At 46.5% G+C, this 15,737-nt stretch overlaps 4 protein-coding genes across 4 annotated transcripts; 1 reads left to right on the forward strand and 3 right to left on the reverse strand.

Moving 5' to 3' along the window:
• Window positions 1-77: 77 nt before the first annotated feature.
• On the reverse strand, window positions 78-830 carry Pdw03_1066 (Trimeric LpxA-like; the record flags this gene model as incomplete). Its single annotated transcript, XM_014679314.1, has 1 exon — window positions 78-830. The coding sequence occupies one exon, from the start codon at window positions 828-830 to the stop codon at window positions 78-80; it is 753 nt and encodes a 250-aa protein (XP_014534800.1).
• A 287-nt stretch (window positions 831-1,117) lies between these two features.
• Window positions 1,118-1,836, reverse strand: Pdw03_1067 (Magnesium dependent phosphatase, putative; the record flags this gene model as incomplete). The annotated part of the gene is made up of 2 exons (XM_014679315.1): window positions 1,118-1,565; window positions 1,643-1,836. The coding sequence occupies 2 exons, from the start codon at window positions 1,834-1,836 to the stop codon at window positions 1,118-1,120; spliced, it is 642 nt and encodes a 213-aa protein (XP_014534801.1).
• A 3,449-nt stretch (window positions 1,837-5,285) lies between these two features.
• Window positions 5,286-6,566, forward strand: Pdw03_1068 (spore wall protein 2-like; the record flags this gene model as incomplete). The annotated part of the gene is made up of 3 exons (XM_066099792.1): window positions 5,286-5,408; window positions 5,471-5,567; window positions 5,692-6,566. The coding sequence occupies 3 exons, from the start codon at window positions 5,286-5,288 to the stop codon at window positions 6,564-6,566; spliced, it is 1,095 nt and encodes a 364-aa protein (XP_065957519.1).
• A 5,487-nt stretch (window positions 6,567-12,053) lies between these two features.
• Window positions 12,054-15,643, reverse strand: Pdw03_1069 (Retrovirus-related Pol polyprotein from transposon TNT 1-94; the record flags this gene model as incomplete). The annotated part of the gene is made up of 4 exons (XM_066099793.1): window positions 12,054-12,058; window positions 12,133-13,053; window positions 13,306-13,641; window positions 13,804-15,643. 4 exons carry the CDS (start codon window positions 15,641-15,643, stop codon window positions 12,054-12,056), a joined length of 3,102 nt encoding a protein of 1,033 aa, XP_065957520.1.
• Window positions 15,644-15,737: the final 94 nt, after the last annotated feature.

Genomic DNA, 15,737 nt, shown 5'->3' on the forward strand with positions numbered 1-15,737 from the left:
TCCAAGAAAGAAATTTGTTCCGACACAGAACGCAAATCCAAAACAAAAAAGAACATCGACAAGAAAGCTGCTTGAAATCATCTCTTCTTCCCCCCAGCGGCAGGAACAAGCATCCTCCCAAGCACCTCCCTCTCCTTCTGCAAAACCATCAACCTCGCATCCTCGATAACCTTACCCGCCGGCGCAGGACTAGGTAGAGCCGTCTGGGAAACCTGCGCTGCACTCACAACAGCCGGACTCATCCCCTTCAGATCACGAGCTCTCTTCCTCCGCATTCCCGGACCCCGCCCATATACAACAACCCACTCGGCGACAGATCCACCGGCGATAACTTCACACCCGGAACACACCTTCGAGTGCGCACCAATGTCAGCGCCCCGACGAATAGTCGCCAGAGCCTCAATCGTAGCAGAAGAATGAATGTTAGCACCGGGTTCGACGGTCGCCAACGGGCCGACAGTAACGAAGTATGAGATCCGTGTTGTTGTCTCTTTCCTAGGCTCGGGCGTGGACGCCCCAGACTCGGTAGGTGTTGTGCTTGCTGGTCTGGACGGTGCCGGTGAGTGGGATGAACTCGGCGGAGCGCCAATTACCGCTTTCTCGCAGATTATACAGCCATCTTCGACAACGATGGGGCCTTCGTATGCGTAAAATTTTGCGCGCGGGTGGATCACTGTCCCTGCGCCGATGGTGACGAGGTGTCGGCCTTGAAAGACGACAGTGTCAGCGATTGTGGCTGTTGGGTCCGCTTTGAGGGGAGCTTTTGGTGGGCTGGGGCTGTGGGAGGATGAGGAGCGATGGGTATTTGTTGGAGGTTTAAGGGTCGCCATTTTGATGGTTTGTAGGTGTGTTTGGGGAGATCGATGACAGCAAGATGTTCCTGTTTTGGAGTACGTCACTTAGTCAGCTCGATAAAAAGCCTGGCAATGGATAGATCGAAGTATGCGAGGTAATTTCAAATGATACTCGATCCAAATTGACATCGGAGGATTTCTGTTAAAGCATAGGAAAATTGTTCCGTCATATATTCCAAGCCTGGGTATCTAAAATCCAAAATCTAGTCTGAAGCGCAACCTACCCCATCGTAGGAACCACCAGGTAAGACAACCAAGGACCCTCATGATTCTTCTGCAGTCTCTGACTTGATACCTTTACGCTTTCTCCAAGCTCTAACACCCCGGTCGACCTCCTCCCTGGTAATCCCATCGCGTACCAAGCAAAATGTGACCCCCAACTCCGTCTCCACGTTCCGGTTCCGCGCCTCATCATCGAAAAACAGCATATCCTCGTAAGCAACATTGCTGGTTTGTTGAATTTTTGAGAAATGCGATGTCTTATTTCCCGGGTAGATCTGGATAAAATCGAAATAATCGAGCGCGCGGATGGTCTTAGCGTTCGCGGCGGGGTTATCGGAGAATGTTGGGATGATATGCAGGGATTTAAGCATGTCGCGCGCCAGATCGGGGGCCTGGGTTCGGGATGCAAGGGCCAGTGGAATCGACCGATGTTTGCAGGCGTAGACTATAGACGAGACTGCCGGATAGAAGGCGAATGACTCTCCCCATCTATTTGAGATAAGGAATGCGGGGTTAGAAATCGGAGTGGTTTCAAAAGGAGCAAGTGTCAATCTGAAGATTCATACCGGTCTACTGCACGGGAGTTGTTGTCCCGTGCCTTGACAGGGGCGCTGACATGGGTGTCAACCCAGAACGGCCACAGCGTATAGTCCAGGTCGAAAGCGATCAACTTTGGGAGTGGGAGGCCATCGGTGAAGGTTTCGGGGACCACAGAGGAATCCTCCAAAGGCTGAGTGGTTTGGCGCTTGGCTCGGAGCATGGTACAAAGAACACACGAAGAATCGAAAGAACTTCTAGAGAATTCTCAGACTGAAATGGCCCATGGAAGAGACAGAGGATGAGCCAGGGTTGGAATGGCACGTGGATTCTCCTACGGGCGACCATTGCGACCAGGTGGGGAATAGTCCCAATCGACTAAGTGGGTCAGAGTGAAGTGTAGATTCAGGGTGCGACTGTAGCGACTGTAGCGACTTAGAAGAATAGATTGTTTCAAACAACCAGGCAAATTAGATTACCAAAAAAAGTTTCACTCCGATCAGGGGTGGAACGCCCCCATGCGCAGAAACCAGATGCCGTGCATCACGCGACCCCTGAGTCCTGGAAGATGAGATCAAGCAAAGAGACATGGAGATCGAAACCAGGATATCCTAGAAAATTATTCCCCAGAATATCCTGAAGATCATATCAAAAGTTTGGGAGCCATGTAAACGTAGAGATGAGACAGCACAGTATCTCTGTTGAACTTTGGGGAACCCCGCAACAATAATGCGACCAAAGGGGGGATTAAGCAATAGCTTCACCGAACACCGAGACCAGTCGAAATAAGAGGAAGAGATCCCGAGGTCCGAGATGTCGCTTAGCAACTCCGAGGCGGTGCCGCTCTGCCCAACGGACGGAATCCAGGTCGGGATGCCGGGCGGAACAGGAGCGCTCATCCACCTCCGCTCGTACTCGTATTCGTATTCGGAAAAGGGGTGTCCTCTCTGGACGTCACACCCAAACTCCGTCTACATACATATGATGAGTCTTTTATCAACTGCACAAGTTCCTTTTATTCTAAATGTAACATAAAGAGTAGAGGTAGCATATGAAAATATCTAGAAAGAAGTTTATGTGTTCAAGTTAGTTCTACAGAGATGTCAAGATGCACGATTTGACGTTGACATTGTAGATGAAAATACAGAATTTAACAACTACCAAGAAGCAAGCAGAAACTTTCCTAGGAGAGGTTTTCCATGGGGGAGAGTACAAAGTGTATGGTGCAATGCAAGTGGATTGGAGAGATTGAAACAGATAGGAAGCTAATATTAGAGAGATTCGACTATGGAATCCAAGAAACTTTCTTCTCCAAACACTCGGACATGCCGAATGATTGATGAAAAAAGGAGTGGCGTCAACCGGGGGTAGTGTAAGCCCAGTGACACGGTGCAACGAGGCGTGTGCAAGCACAGAGGCCAAGTCGCGAGGTCCAAAGAATACTGAGAACAGGAAGCTCTGCTGATGGGCCAGGGGAAGCTGTTCCTGGCAATCGGTCAGAGCATCCTGTGAGTCGGGAGGGAGATTGGGGGAGGTGGGTGCTGAGAGGAAAAAAGAAGAAGAAGAGGTTCCGGGGGGGGAGGCCTCAATTTATACCTCAGAGGCGGTGCGAGCGGGGCGGGACATCAGGCAGTATTTGCTCTCAAGGACGCGCCAGTGACCGGCGCGTAGCCCCGAATAGGTAGCCAGGCAGGCACTCCCGAATTGACACGCGCTCCTAGATAGGGACGTGACAAGCACATGCCACCCACGTTGTAATCTAGGCATGGGTATATGCATATTGCCCATTGTAAGTCTCGCGCAGGCTTGACAACGGATTTCTGTCCACTTAGACTAGTTTAATCTTTACACAACGGGGGATAATACCAGTAGATTGCAATATTGATCAACATCGAATCGAGATCTTAAGGCTAACCTTCATAGCCTGGGGCTTGCCAAGAAGACAGATTATCTATCGCAGCGATATGAGAAAGACCAAAACCACCGATGCAATTCGCTTGCAGCGTTCTCTCTACTTATAGGTTGCTTCGTGTTTGATTGTAGGCAGAAATCTCTGTTTAGGCTACTTCAAAGAAATCTAGCATTGCTATCCTTCTCATTGATCATTTCACAACGAAACAAAGGAAGATTTCATAAACAGAGGTGGTACAGAAGGCCATAAATATCGTCTGCTGATCCTTGTACGATTGTGGTAGACAGCTTTGCAGTTTTTCCGATATATTCCACTATTGCCTTTGCACAAATCTACTTCATGGCATGCTCGCAGTCGTGCTTTGATATGCTATTCTAAAAAGCAACCTTCCCACATACACCCAGCCACTGTTATCTTAATCCCTGTTCCCCTTGTGGAATTGGTAAGCAACTTTTGCACAGGCCAGTCATACAAAATGTACTTGATTTCTAGATTTTAGTCTTGATGAGAGTTCTGTACCTACTAGGATACACCAACAAAGGGCAGTGTGGTGCTGGTGTGCTTCACACGGTTGTGTATAGAAATGCTGTTTGGACACCCTATTAAAAAGGGATTTAGGTAGACTTTTTTTTATTGTCTGTGTGAATTATCATGGTATCCCCTGTGTAGCCTACACAAAATTCACATACCTTAGTCTAGTCTCAGCTATAGGCCATGGAATGACTATCTTACTAGTAGCGCCTGTATTCACGGGATGAACCTGTTCCACAATGCATAGGTGCTTGGTTATATGCACATGGAAGAGTCCTGGGTACGTTTTCCATTTTTGACCGCTTTCTCATCTTCCTAGCCTTTTGTCGCTTTATAACTCGGAGGGGGTGCGGCTCTGCCAGGGCGGTGGCGGACAGGAGCTAGCGGTAGGCAGAATGCAGTTCGGGATGCCGGGCGGAAACGGGGCGGGACGGGACGGGACGGAAGTGGCACGTGCAACCACCCCGCTCGTATTCGCAGGGAGGAGGCATTCAAGATATCCAAAATGACATCGGAGTGTTTAGCTCCAAATTAACAATAATGACAATGAAAAGACATTTTTGTAGGAGAGAATGTGAGAGACTGGCTGCAGTGCGTGGTGCAATCTGAATTGATGAAAGAGTTGAGAGAGCTAGGTTCTCCACATACCTGAACTCATCAAGATTAACACTTCACTATTAAAAACGTAGAAATCCTTGTGGTTAAGGAATCTTGGGTGTCAAATAGGATAAAATTTCCGAGAACGTGTCGCCAGGAAACACCGTTAGATACGTAGTTGGTAATCGAATGCTAGAAGAAGGAAGAACTCTCTCTGAATTCAATTGTTTGGGATCTAAGCAGTTTTATGAAGCTCTGAATTGATTCACGATGACAAAGGGGCTAGAGGTGTTGACACTTGCGTAGTCACTGTCCTAGAAGCAACTAGAAAAAAACCGCCTGACCGCCTGACAACCTGACAACCTGACAACCTGACAACCTGACGATTACCGCGCCGTTTAGGAAGGGAGCTAGATCATTTCTGTCAATTGACAACCCCTTTTGCATTGGATTGCGATCTGCATGTTCAGGCTACTCTGCTGGGAACAACCTATTGTAATCCTGGATGTTTGGACTGGCGCTGGACCCGACAACGTAATAAAGAGTGAAAGACTCCGCTCCTTCTCAGTATTGGTGTTGGGGCAAGATGATAGGCCGGAGTTACGGAAATTCACAGAATCGGCGTTGTGGGTATGAGCGGCGAACGTTCGAAGAAGACTCTGATAAGCGACGTAAGTGGCCGGCGCGATGTCGATGTAGGGCTTGAGGAATGGATGAATTGGAGTTTGAAGGCACGAAAGAGGTGGTGTCAAGATGTATGAGGTTCTTCGTAGCCATTGAGGTTTTGCAAGCTTGCTAAGAGTTTTTGCCGGTAAAGGCCCAAAAGACTAGGGTCGCAGTGTCGAAAGCGCACCTGAGTGCTCTGGGCCACGAAGCTAAGTTTTTTCCCACTAGTCAGAACTGGGAGAAGCTCTGTGAGCCCAACTAGAAGAAGAAATCTTGCCATTTTGAAGAAGCCACTTTCTGGCCCCTTATGTCACAGATTGCTGGCGAGATCACACGAAAAAGTGTACTGGGATATGGGTCGAATTGGATAAGCTTCTTGTGTCGAGAAGAGGTTTGCTGATGCTCCGAAGAGACAAAAAGAGGAGGGTCGCAAAGAGGCGAGACACGAAGAGGAGGGACACGAAGAGGAGGGACACGAAGAGGAGGGACACGAAGAGGAGGGACACGAAGAGGAGGGACACGAAGAGGAGGGACACGAAGAGGAGGGACACGAAGAGGAGGGACACGAAGAGGAGGGACACGAAGAGGAGGGACACGAAGAGGAGGGACACGAAGAGGAGGGACACGAAGAGGAGGGACACGAAGAGGAGGGACACGAAGAGGAGGGACACGAAGAGGAGGGACACGAAGAGGAGGGACACGAAGAGGAGGGACACGAAGAGGAGGGACACGAAGAGGAGGGACACGAAGAGGAGGGACACGAAGAGGAGGGACACGAAGAGGAGGGACACGAAGAGGAGGGACACGAAGAGGAGGGACACGAAGAGGAGGGACACGAAGAGGAGGGACACGAAGAGGAGGGACACGAAGAGGAGGGACACGAAGAGGAGGGACACGAAGAGGAGGGACACGAAGAGGAGGGACACGAAGAGGAGGGACACGAAGAGGAGGGACACGAAGAGGAGGGACACGAAGAGGAGGGACACGAAGAGGAGGGACACGAAGAGGAGGGACACGAAGAGGAGGGACACGAAGAGGAGGGACACGAAGAGGAGGGACACGAAGAGGAGGGACACGAAGAGGAGGGACACGAAGAGGAGGGACACGAAGAGGAGGGACACGAAGAGGAGGGACACGAAGAGGAGGGACACGAAGAGGAGGGACACGAAGAGGAGGGACACGAAGAGGAGGGACACGAAGAGGAGGGACACGAAGAGGAGGGACACGAAGAGGAGGGACACGAATAGCAGACTGTTTGAAATTGCAAGAGCTACCTACATAGCTGGGTGGTATAGCTGCATAGTGCGTCGACAAGAGACCTAGGTTGTGATCGCGCGTCAACAAGAGGCACGCCTATGGTGCTTCAAGAAAACACTTCCATCGTTTCTTCTCCAAGTACCCGGGCAAGCCAAGTAATTGATGAAAAAAAGGGAGAGGGTTCGCGTCAACCGGGGGTAGTGTAAGCCCAGTGACACAGTGCAACGAGGCGTGTGCAAGCACAGAGGCCAAGTCGCGAGGTCCAAAGATTAGAATAATCGGGATGTCCTGCAATGCAGGGCTTTCAGCGATTAAACTGAAAAGAACAGATACTACATTTGATCTTAGCCAGAGGCGAAGAGAAGCTGGGGAAAAAAGGAAGAGAAACGGTTCCGGGGGCGAGAGTTCGCTTTATACCCCAAAGGCGGTACTTCTTAGGGGGGCAGTATCCACATGGCGGTGCGGCCCGTCCCGTTTGCGGAGACGACAGCGGCAGAGCAATTTACCGGTGCATGCACGTGCTATAATACCATCATAACTTGATCTCTACAGCAGTGATGCAGAAAAAGGGTTATGAATCCCGTTAAATTGACCCATCACACCACCCATATATCGATTCTACCATCTACCAAAAGATCGCTTAGGTAGTGCTATGAGGCGTCCAAAATATCTCAAGCATTAAGAATCTGCCCTAGAATTTTGAGGTCATTTTCTACTCAACAGGGTAATTTTCGGCATAAAACCTAGGCTATCACAGCCAGATGGTGAATCTTAGGCAAATTATTCGTCTGGTAGGGTCTTACATAATAAGCAATAGTTAACTAACTAGTTAACTAACTAACTAAGCATAACTATGGTGTGGGGCTAGAGGGGCTGAGGCTTTTGCTGCGTCACTGTACATACAAAGTATAACCATAATTTGTGCATGAGTGGAATCTTAACTCTGGGATAAGCTGAAAAGAGAATGTTGTTTTTTTTTTCTACTTCTAGAAAATGTCCAATTTTAATCTTCAAAGCCAGCAGCACGTGCAAAGTATAGCACAACAGAATTATTGACTGCACGTGAATTTAAATGTTGGAGAGTGGGATAAAAAGACTTAACTTTGCTACAATAGCCACAAGGGAACTGTTCATGTGATTTTGATTATAGTTATTCTAAAAGACATAGGGTCAAAATGGCCGATTTTTTTGGGCTCTGTGGATGTTTGGGTTACGTTTTTTGTCGGCTAATGTTGGGTCTACATTGCTGGCTGGGAATACAAAGTAGTCGGATATTCTTATGTGAATACGACTTTAAATTAAAAAAAAAGTATGCCTTTGGTCATTTGTTGGCAATGGCGGTAAAAGGAAAGCCGTTGATTCGTCCGAGGTCCACTTTATCCTGGTAAATGTGACATGGATGCATAATCGTTTACCGCTCTTTTCACAAATTTTCCACCATGATGCTCGACTATTGTCGAGTCGATATTTCACAAGCGTCACAACACGCGAGGCTATGTATTTTGTATGCGATGGTCGTGGTTTGATTTGATAGGCCGTACTACACTTCAAGTTACAGTTGGCTCATGCCCTGTTTGAGCCTCAGATCCGAATAAACAAGTTGAGATTCCTGTCAAAGTTTGGTTGATTTGTTGTTATGAACAGTCATGGAGGCTGTAGGTCTAGCTTTCGTTGCAACTTCTTTGTTTAGTGAGCTCGAAGCCTGCAGCAAAAGTCTTTGTCGATTCTCTCGAGATGACCGCATGGCCAAGAAGGAGGTCAAACAACTGAAACACGAGATTGCAAATTGCCGGGTACTAGCGAGCATTTTCGAGGAAGTCATAAGTCCAATCCAGAACCGTGTCATGCGAATTGCCAGGGAGAACAATCTTGATCAACGACTGCGAGAACAATCAAAATTGGCTCACGACCAGATCCGAGATATCAGCCACAAACTTAAGCCACTGCACCGGAGAAAAAGTGCTGGTTTTGAGGAATTTCGGGCAAAGATTCGGTGGTATTTTACGAAAGGTGACTTTCAATTTCCAATAGCTACACTGGGGAGCGTGAAAGCCAGCCTCAATCTATTAACGACACTTTCACTGCTCGACTCTGCTATTTCAATTTTCATCAAGTGCCAAATTTTGATTCTATAACAAGATCGCAAGCACTTGAGAGGATGTTAGTAGTCCAGGTACACGTAATAGATCGGGAGCTAACCGAGAAACAACAGAGTGGCCTTGGAAAAGCAAGCTTGCCGAACAGAGCGACAGTTCAGCGATTCAATGAGACTGCTCCACGAGCAGAATCACCCTCATGGACATCCAGACGGTGCGGGTATCACCCAAGTGATAACTGTAATTATTGAAGAGATCAAGAAGGACACCGTCAAAGATGCACGAGACTTGGTTAAGAGATTCTCCACCCGATCTCAAGTCACACCTCCAACAGATCCAGATGCTTCACCGCAGTTGTCCTCTGCGGACGACATATACTCCCAAGCCTCTGCATTTGTCCGGAACTCCCAGCCCTCAAGCGCTAGAGACCAGATAAAATTCAAGCGAAGGGATTCTTCTCTTCGTCCTCGAAGTCTTACTAGAGATGGTACTCATTTCTCTATCAAAGAGCATCCGCCGGTTGGCAGTGAACTGAAATTTGGCAAATTCCGCGACAGGAGCCAGGTTTACTCTCGCCATGCCGAGCGGCTTACGGTTGAAGCTGAGGTGGAACGGTCTGTTTCCCACGCATCCAGGGATCTGGTCAGCGATAATCCGCATTCTCCCAGCGCGTCACAAAGCTTTTGTCAGCCTATGCCCTCTTCCAATGATTCCGATCTGGTAGAAAGGGAGACACAAAGCCATCGACGTCAAAGCAGATCACGCAGCCAAAGGAGAGGATGACATGCCAATCCAAAGGGAGCGTTGAAGTTGTCAATGGAGCTGGCAAATTTATCATGTTATCACTAGCGCTACTGTCTCTGATACCTACTCGGACCACTCAACAAAGCCATGAGGTGCTCCGACCATGATTCTAGTTGTTGACCCTGTCCGCGGACGCGGGTCGAGATGTCGCGCAAACTTCCATAGCATGCAATAGCTCATGCCTCAACTGGCCCGTGTGGAGAGCGAGTTCCGCACTAACACTGCCTTCTTCCAAGTTGTAAAATTATTGTTCTATACATGCTGTACTCCCAAAGCTACAAAAATACTGTTCGATTGTATATAGGACGACCAGTATTGGAAAATGAGAGTGATAGACTAAACACAACATGGGAAATGGCTATTAGAAGCGGAGATTTAGAGGCAAAATTTCCGCTCCGATGTTCAATCTTGTCGGTGGATTTCTTCTCGGGGGCCTCTTTGGATTTGTCAAGTCAGTGTCCATCGTAAAGATTTCAAGACACACTCCTGAGAAGGCTTTTGTCTGCAACTTTAGCAATTTCGAATTTCGAGGAAGTAGAACTTTGATCAATATCAAAACATAGGCTACATTCGAATATCTTAGTATATACTTCACTCCTCACGCTAGTCAAATTCCTTCACTTAAGTCTGTGTAGCGCTCTTTATCAACCCGTTAACGACGACAACCCTTGTGATCTTACAAATGATCGTTCGCTACCATAGGAAGCACCTTCAGAGTGAACGACTTCTTTGTATCTGAGCAGACTCATGATAAATCTGGTGTTTTAAGTCCCTCGACAAACCCTACCTTTTTTAGCGGGTTATAAGCCCCCCAACCACCTCAACTTCAATGTTTTCCCTCTCAAATATGGTCTCCTGCTAACAAAAATAGGAAAATACGTGTATATACCACTTGAGTTGTGGGAGAGTAGTTTAAAGAATTGAGAGAGATGATGTTCAGTCTACAAATGAAGCTGTAGATGAAACTGGAGATCTCTGGATGCGTTGTAGAAGAGAGAAGCTATCTACAGGTTTAGCTAGACTAAGTACTAGGAGCAAACAAAGAAGTCATGTGACTTCTAACACCCCCCACGACTAGTATGTAGTCGTCCTGCCAAAAGACCCTTCTTCTCCAAAAAAAAAAAAAAAAAATTTATTAATTGAAACAACCCCCCATTTTTCTGTGTGTAAACCAGAATTCAAAACTACAGGTTGCTTTTATAGGCTGTTAGGCCTACTTGTGCAACCCACCGCTTGAACATTGTTTTGCCGAGGGGTTTTGTAAGACCATCGGCAGCCATTTCGGCTGTCGGGATTTTGATGAATTCCACATTACCAGCTGCGACTTCTTCACGAAGTCGATGATAACGAATGGCAATGTGTTTAGTTGCCGCATGGAACTCCGGATTTAATGCCAAAGCAATTGCTCCATTATTGTCTGCAAAAATAGGAATAGGCTTCCTAAGAAAACCTTCAATCCCAAGTTCTGTAAGCAATTGAGTTAACCAAATTGCTTCTTGTACTGCTAGAGCTTCAGCAATGTATTCACTCTCAGTGGTGGAGAGAGCAACACATGGTTGTTTCTTAGAGGTCCAAGAAATTGCTCCACCAGCCATCTTGAACAGGAAACCAGATGTGGAAAGTCCTTTCTCACTATGTGGTCCTGCCCAGTCAGCATCGCAGTAGCCAGATACTGCCATTGAGCATGAATTCAGATCTATTTCTGGTAAGAAAGAGATCGTAAGAAACTTTGTGCCAGCAAGATAGCGAAACACCCTTTTCAGTGCTTGAAAGTGATAATCGCTTGGATTCTTGGCATACTTTGCAAGCTTAATGACAGCAAATGAGATATCTGGTCTAGTTGATACCATCAACCATATCAAAGTGCCAATCTTGGTTTGAAATTCCAGTATCTGTCCTTTTGTGGCAGTGCCTTGAAAGGGAAGTAAGGCCTGCTTCTCATCCATTGGTGTAGCGACAGGTTTGCAATTCTCAAGACCGAAACGGGCGAGAATTTTTTCAACATAGTCCGCTTGTGACAAATGTATTATGCCATCAGCATAGTGGACATTAATTGAAAGATATCTTTGAAGATTGCCCTTATCAGAGGTGTCAAAGTGCTTGCAAATAGCATCTTTAAACTGCTGAATCATGGTCTCTGACGGAGATAGGACTAGCAAGTCATCAACGTATACCATAACATAGAGAGGTGGAATTTCATGCTCTCTTTTGACAAAGATGGAGTGATCTGACTGAGTTCGTGTGAAGCCCAATGATATCAAGACATCATGGAGTAGTGAATACCACTCCCGAGGGCTTTGTTTCAGTCCATAGATCGTCTTCATAAGTAATCCAATGTGATTAGGATACTCATCTTGTTGACCTTCTGGAAGTTCAATTTCAATTGGCTCTTTCAATTCAGCACAAAGAAAAGCAGTGACAATATCTACATGATGTAGATGCCAGCCCTTTGTTGCAGCAATTGCAGTAAAGATTTTGAATGACATAGGCTTAGAAACGACAGCATAGACTTCGTAGAAATCTAGATCTTTGATCTGTCGAAAACCTCGAGCCACAAGTCGTGCTTTGTAGGTACCATCATGCTTAATTTTGAACACCCAGCGAAGTGTAAGGGGCTTCTTTTTGCTTTTTGAACGAGGCATAACCTTCCAGGTACCATTTATCAAGTGACGATGTAGCTCTTTGTGAGCAGCAACTAGCCATTTGTCCTTTTCAACACAGGACATAGCTTGTGCCCAGCCATTGGGTTCAAAGCCCACGTCATTAGATGTCAATTTCGAGGTAGCAAACTCTGTAGCAGTGACATTGGTGACAAGACTAACCAAGATGTCTGGTTGATCTGCTAAGAGTTGTAGGAAGTTGGAATCAAAGAATGACTTGCTAGCCAAGCTTTCAATATAAGCCTTGCTGGGCTTCTTGATTCTTGTTGAACGTCGTAACTGCCCGCTTTCGGGCTGAATTGGTTGAGTTGAGACGTAGTTCCTATCTTGAATTCTGTCGTCAGGCATAGGATTTAAATGAGAGAAATCGTACTTAAACGATGCCTGATCGAGTTGTGATGGAAGTTGTTCATGTTGAAATGGTGCTTGATGAAGATTCATATCCGTGGGAATATCCATATCAACAACCTGCCGGGAAGCAGGTTGTGACTCGACGAGAGTCCCTCGCCCACCTACTTCAAAGTGGGCACCAGTGTCCTCCCGTTGTGCCTCCATAAACCTTCCAAAACTACCCGCCATTTCATTATCGTTTGGTAACACAAATGTATCAGGATCTGGAAGGATCACCGGAGCTTGTTGTTCGAGAATGAAAGGATGGATGTGATCGAGAGGAAGGTTCGTAGGCATGTCAAGATGTTCTTCATGATCATCTTCAACCGTCGGCGGCGGCGGAGTACTGAAACGGTATCGGTAGGGAGAGGAAGGACGGGGTTGAATCTGTTTCTTGTTACCGAAACCTGTATTGTCATAGTACTGTGTAGGCACCGTGCAGTAGTCATATTCATTAAGAAAATCGACTGGAATGTGACGATCAGTTATGATTGAAGAACCTTGATCCTGTGCTTGAGTGCTTGGCCCTGTGATATTGAGATCATAGGCTGGATCAGGAAGTGTTGCTGGTGTAGGATTCTCATTGAAAATGACATTCCTAGAGCGCTCAATTTTCTTGGTTCGTACATTGTATAGTACATAGTTGTCCCCTTCGTCGTAAGCGATCAACCTTGCTTCTTCCATGTGAGGATCAAGCTTGGTGTTTCGCTTCTCTTTAGGTATCAAGAACCAACATTGACAACCGAGAGCTCGTAGGTTAGAAAGGTTAGGTTTCTTACCAAACAATGCTTCATAGGGTGACATCCCTATTTTTGAAGCATAAAGCCGATTCATTGTGTAGTTAATACCACCAAGGAGTAATCCCCAGAGGTACTTTGGTAACTGGTACTCAGTCATAACAGCTACCAATGGCTCCACAAGATGACGGTTTTTGATTTCAGCGACACCATTTAGCTGCTTGGTGTACGGTGGTGTTGGATCCCAAACCGTTCCCTTGCTAGCAAGGTAAGTAGCTAGTGGCTTATGCTCTGTGGCATCGTCGCCATGAACTCTCTTCACAGTATATCCAAACTGTGTTTTCAAGTAGGTTTCCAATTGGATGTAAACCTCGGTGACTTGAGAGCGTGTTTTTAGAAGAAACAGCCAAGTGAATCGCGTGGCATCATCTGTGAATGTGATAAAGTAATGTTCACCACCATGGGAAGCAATAGAGATTGGTCCCCAGACATCAAGATGAATGAATTCACCAGGCTTTGATCTAATAGATCGTTCCTTACCAAAAGGCAATGCATGACCTTTACCCTTAATGCATGGAGCACAAGGAAAGGTGACGCCAGCTCCTTTCTTTAGCTTAATGCCATCAGCAAATGTCTCCATCTTTCGCACACGATCCTCGCCGGCGTGGCACGCACGACGATGAGCAAGATCAATTGAAATTGGGGTGGAATTGATAGCGAAAATCGAGTTGGGAGATCCAGTGACAAGGTTGCAATCAAGCATATGATTAATCTTGTCAATACCGGCACAATTTAGCCAGTAATGTTCACCTTTACAGGTAGCAAAGCCAATGGTAGACTCTGGGCCATGGTTATCTTGATGTTTGAATGTCATCATGCCATTCTTGGTCCATGTGCCAATGTCTTCCTTATCGAGAGCAGACATTGAGATCAGGCTTGATCGTAGTTCTGGTGCAAGCCATACCTTGCGAAGAACCAGTGGTGAATCAAAGAGTTGCTCAGTCGAGTCCTGATTTAGGAGATGAAGAATCACATCTCCATAACCCTCGGTGTAAAAGACATCTCCTGTGGCAGTAGATACTGGCAATACACACTGTCTAAAATTGACAAAGACAGATCTGTGGGGTGTCATATGTGTACTGGTGCCAGAGTCAATCATCCAGCGTGTGATATCGTTGTTGTCATTGGCTTTTTGTCCTTCTTGCGATACAATGTGAGTGCTATGAATAGCATGTGACTGGAATAGGGCATTGGTAAAGAGAGTATTGTACCGAGCGAGTGGGTCTCCTGGAGAAGGACCTTGCTGTGGAGTCGAGGTATAAGATGCTGGTGCATAGATTGCATTAGCTCCCTGCCGAGGCTGTTGTTGTAGCGAATGAATTCGTCCTTGATTGTCAACCTGACCAATGATATGGCCTGGTTGTGGTACCGTAACCTGCTGAGTTGTAGGTTGAATGGTGATGGTATTTGATGAATTCTTTAGCAAGGGACATCTGTTCGAGTAGTGATTACCGAGAGTGCCATGATGCTTGCAAAGAATGACATTATCCTCTCTAACAAAGTCGGTCTTTTTCTTCGAGGATTTGTCCTTGTTGGAATTGTTCGACTGCTTGTTGTTGCCTTTCTTAGCATCTCTCTTCTTGTCGAAGTTAGAGCTAGAAGAGTTGGTGTCCTTGCTGGAATTAGACGATGTGGTGTGAACCGAAGGAATCGAGTTATACCCAATAGCAATCTTTGATGATCCTTCTGTAAGAATGAATTCACGGTATATTTCTACCATGAAGTTTGGATCTTTGATGTTGGGTTTCAAAGCTTGAATGAAGATCTGACAGCGGGGGTTGTTCTGAATTGAACGAATGAAGAAATTAAGTGTGGTATTGGCATCAAGGTTTGAACCACGTTGATAGATCTCGAACAGTGCTTCTTTGAAGCGGCGTACGTAGTCCTGGGGATTGTTACCTTTGTATTGGAGGGTACAAAGGATTTCAAATCGTTTGAAATTGGTTTGCCAGGATGGAGTACCGTATTCAGCTTGGAGGATCTTGTATGCTTCTCTAGCATTCTCCACTTTGTCGACAAGAGAGGCAGGGATAGGGTCAAGAGTACTAAACAATAGATTACATGCACGGGTATTGCATGTATCCCACTTGTCCATCTCCTTTTGCCAGTCGGCGCGTAGCCGAGTGTTTTCATGCTGACGTTCCTTTGCTAGTTCACGAATGACTAGATCGGTGACAAGATCAGCATTCCCACCAACCTTGATGATAGCAAGCTGTCGTATAGCTTCTTCTGTGATATCAAGGAAGTCAGGCCGGGAAGGACGAGTATGTTCCTCTTGAATGACACGAATGTATGCCTTATTGTTCTCCTTCAAAGCCATGTAAAAACGATGTTCCCAGTTAGCCCTTTGAGCTTTGGGACGATTTTTTCAATGTCAGATTCATTTCGACGGTCAAAATTGAAGTCGAATGTTG

This window comes from Penicillium digitatum, chromosome 4, assembly GCF_016767815.1.
Source record: "Penicillium digitatum chromosome 4, complete sequence".
Classification (NCBI taxonomy): Eukaryota; Fungi; Ascomycota; class Eurotiomycetes; order Eurotiales; family Aspergillaceae; genus Penicillium; species Penicillium digitatum.